The sequence below is a fragment of the Bufo gargarizans genome, unplaced genomic scaffold, assembly GCF_014858855.1.
Source record: "Bufo gargarizans isolate SCDJY-AF-19 unplaced genomic scaffold, ASM1485885v1 original_scaffold_2216_pilon, whole genome shotgun sequence".
NCBI lineage: Eukaryota > Metazoa > Chordata > Amphibia > Anura > Bufonidae > Bufo > Bufo gargarizans.
The window spans coordinates 1-2,447 of record NW_025334694.1 but is presented as its reverse complement, the minus strand read 5'-3'; the positions used below and the strand labels follow the sequence as shown (position 1 = coordinate 2,447).

The 2,447-nt window shown below is 51.5% G+C and overlaps 1 protein-coding gene across 1 annotated transcript; it reads right to left on the bottom strand.

Moving 5' to 3' along the window:
* ZDHHC22 (zinc finger DHHC-type palmitoyltransferase 22) lies at positions 1 to 2,388 on the bottom strand. Its single transcript, XM_044275001.1, has 2 exons — positions 1,709 to 2,388; positions 1 to 629 (listed from the first exon to the last, which is right to left on the bottom strand). The coding sequence occupies exons 1-2, from the start codon at positions 2,202 to 2,204 to the stop codon at positions 394 to 396; spliced, it is 732 nt and encodes a 243-aa protein (XP_044130936.1). The 5' UTR covers positions 2,205 to 2,388; the 3' UTR covers positions 1 to 393.
* Positions 2,389 to 2,447: the final 59 nt, after the last annotated feature.

Below are 2,447 nucleotides of genomic sequence, written 5' to 3'. Positions count from 1 at the left end.
GTGATGTTGGTTATTGATTGGCTCTCGTTATACACATCTGATGGTATAGATCAGAGGAAGGACCCTGTGAGCGGTCCATAAACATGCAGGGCTAGCTGAAGGTATGACAAATGCATGGTGTTACCTGGAGGCCACTGTAGTTATTGGTGGAAGTAGCTTCAAGCGCTATTCATAGTGTGTGTCTGCTATAGGACAATATATTGGGAGGTCTAACTGTGTGCAAGTCACTGAGAGGATTCAGCAGTCACTACAAGCTACTACATGAGGTCCCTTAAGCAAAGTGCAACCGTATAAATCCCCACCGTAAATGCAAAGCAATGAGGTCATCGACGCGGCATGTCCCAGCAAAAGTCTATGGTGACACTAGACTAGGTCAAACCGCTTAGCCTGTCCTCACTTCTCCTTCAGGCTAGGAAAAAGTATCGCCATCATCCACCTCTTCCCGAAGACGCTTGTCATGTTGTCCATCCAGTTGCTGGGGCTGCTGTCTGTGGACGGGTTCTGTTGGCACACTGGTCTTCTGGAGATCAGCAGCAGCTGGTGACAGCAGAAGGCACCACAGGCTAAACCCACCCCGAACCAGAGGTAAAGCATCAGGACGGCCAGCATTTCCGAACTAAGAAGAGAACCTGCGGAAGAGCAAAGGCTTGAGTCAGAGAAGCTCGTCTGCGGATAATGGCGATGATGCATTAGTGATGGAGTAAGAGCGTCCTGGAAACGTGTGGTGAGGCTCAGCATGTGGTATATGGGGCAGACATGACAGACGGCAGCTTTTAGTGCCAGCTCCGTCCTCTCCCACCCTGCCTATAAATAGCACCGGGCCCTCATGTGTCATTGTCATAAGAAGGCACAAAACTGGGGCAAGGTTTATCAATGTCACCAGAGCCCAGAAAACTTAACTCTTTGCAGAGCAGGATGAGCTGTACATGTAATGTGTCGCCATCCAGAGGGCCGAGCCCCGATTATCCCTGAAATTGGATAAATAAATCCGGACATATTTTCGCCATCTGCTGGTGTCACACTTTGCAGTCACATCCCTGAGACCTGCCTGCTGGACAGATGCTGATGGAGAACAGACTAGGAGTCTCCAGAGCGGAGCCCATGGCTAGGAGGACAGCCCCACCGTCGCGTCTTACCGCTGGCCCTCTGTCAATGTGAACTCCTGCTGACAATGGGCGACCCCATGGGGGCCACGTTGCCAGACTGAACCAATCACGAGGGCAGAAATGACAATTTAAAGTAGTATTAACAACTGAAAACTGTATTTATTGCCGAGTGAACATGCAGTATTTACCAGTAAGGTCTGGTGACAGTTCCGGGACTCCCATCTAATGGGGAAAATACATGTGAGCAGCCACAAGACAGACATACGTGTCTGCTGCCAGATGGTTGGGGGCCACACAGAATGGTATCAAGGGCCGCATGTGGCCCCCGTGCTGCAGCTTGTGCACCTGTGCGGTAGAGCATAGTGCAGTGTCCACAGACATCGGCGCCGTCAGCCCGTACTTAGCGGCATTTTGTAGTATCATGCGTTTTCTGCAGTAGGGCACAATTCGGGCTATATCTGGTGTTACATGGGACTGCAGTGAAATGACAAGCTGTGCTACATCCATGCATGAGCCATTCACCAATACATTCACCTCATCCAGTCATGGGTACTGTATGAAAGCTAGGACCCATGTCCGAGTCAATGAGCAAAGGGTCTGACCTGAGAAGAAGCGTGTGACGGAGAGAGGAAGGAGCCGGAGGAAAGTCAGAGGATTGGAGAAGGACAGCGAGAAGCTGTGGGAGATGTATCCCACTCCCGCCAGCACAGCATGGAAGCAGCTGCAGGAGGCGTGCAGGCAGAACAGCACAAAGCTGCGCAGGTTGCTGCGGCCGATGCATGTCCCAGTGAAGAAGCAATGATGTTCCTGCTCCCACATCATTCTGGTGCAGATATGACAAAATGGTTTCTCAGACATCTCCGCATCTGCACTCTTCCCACGGGACGTAGGACTGTTCCAAATGACTAGAAAGTAGTTTCCTATGACATTGACCAGGAAGAAGACCAAGAGGAAACTGTGAAGAAGACCGGAAAGAGGCAGCGAGTGCTCCTCACACATCCCAGGCAGGAAGATGAACAGCTGGAGGCTGAATGTCACAGCAAGAAGGCAGAGAAAGTAGCAGGGTGCCATAAGGTTCAGAAGCTGCAGGAGAACCATCCTGGGAGACGGGACCGTCTCGGCATGGCGGGCGTGTGCGCAGGAAGGGAGGCTGGGGTGCTTGAGGTCTTAGAAGAAGAGCCACTGCCAGAGCACGGTGGATCCTGAAAAGTAAGAGAACAAGAGCCATCATTAGCAAACCTCATATGACCGTCCAGACGAGTATCGGGGTGGCGGCTCATCGCCCTGTCCACCCATCATCTCTTTTGCTTAATTCATCCACTGTTTCTCTGGAGAACTGAA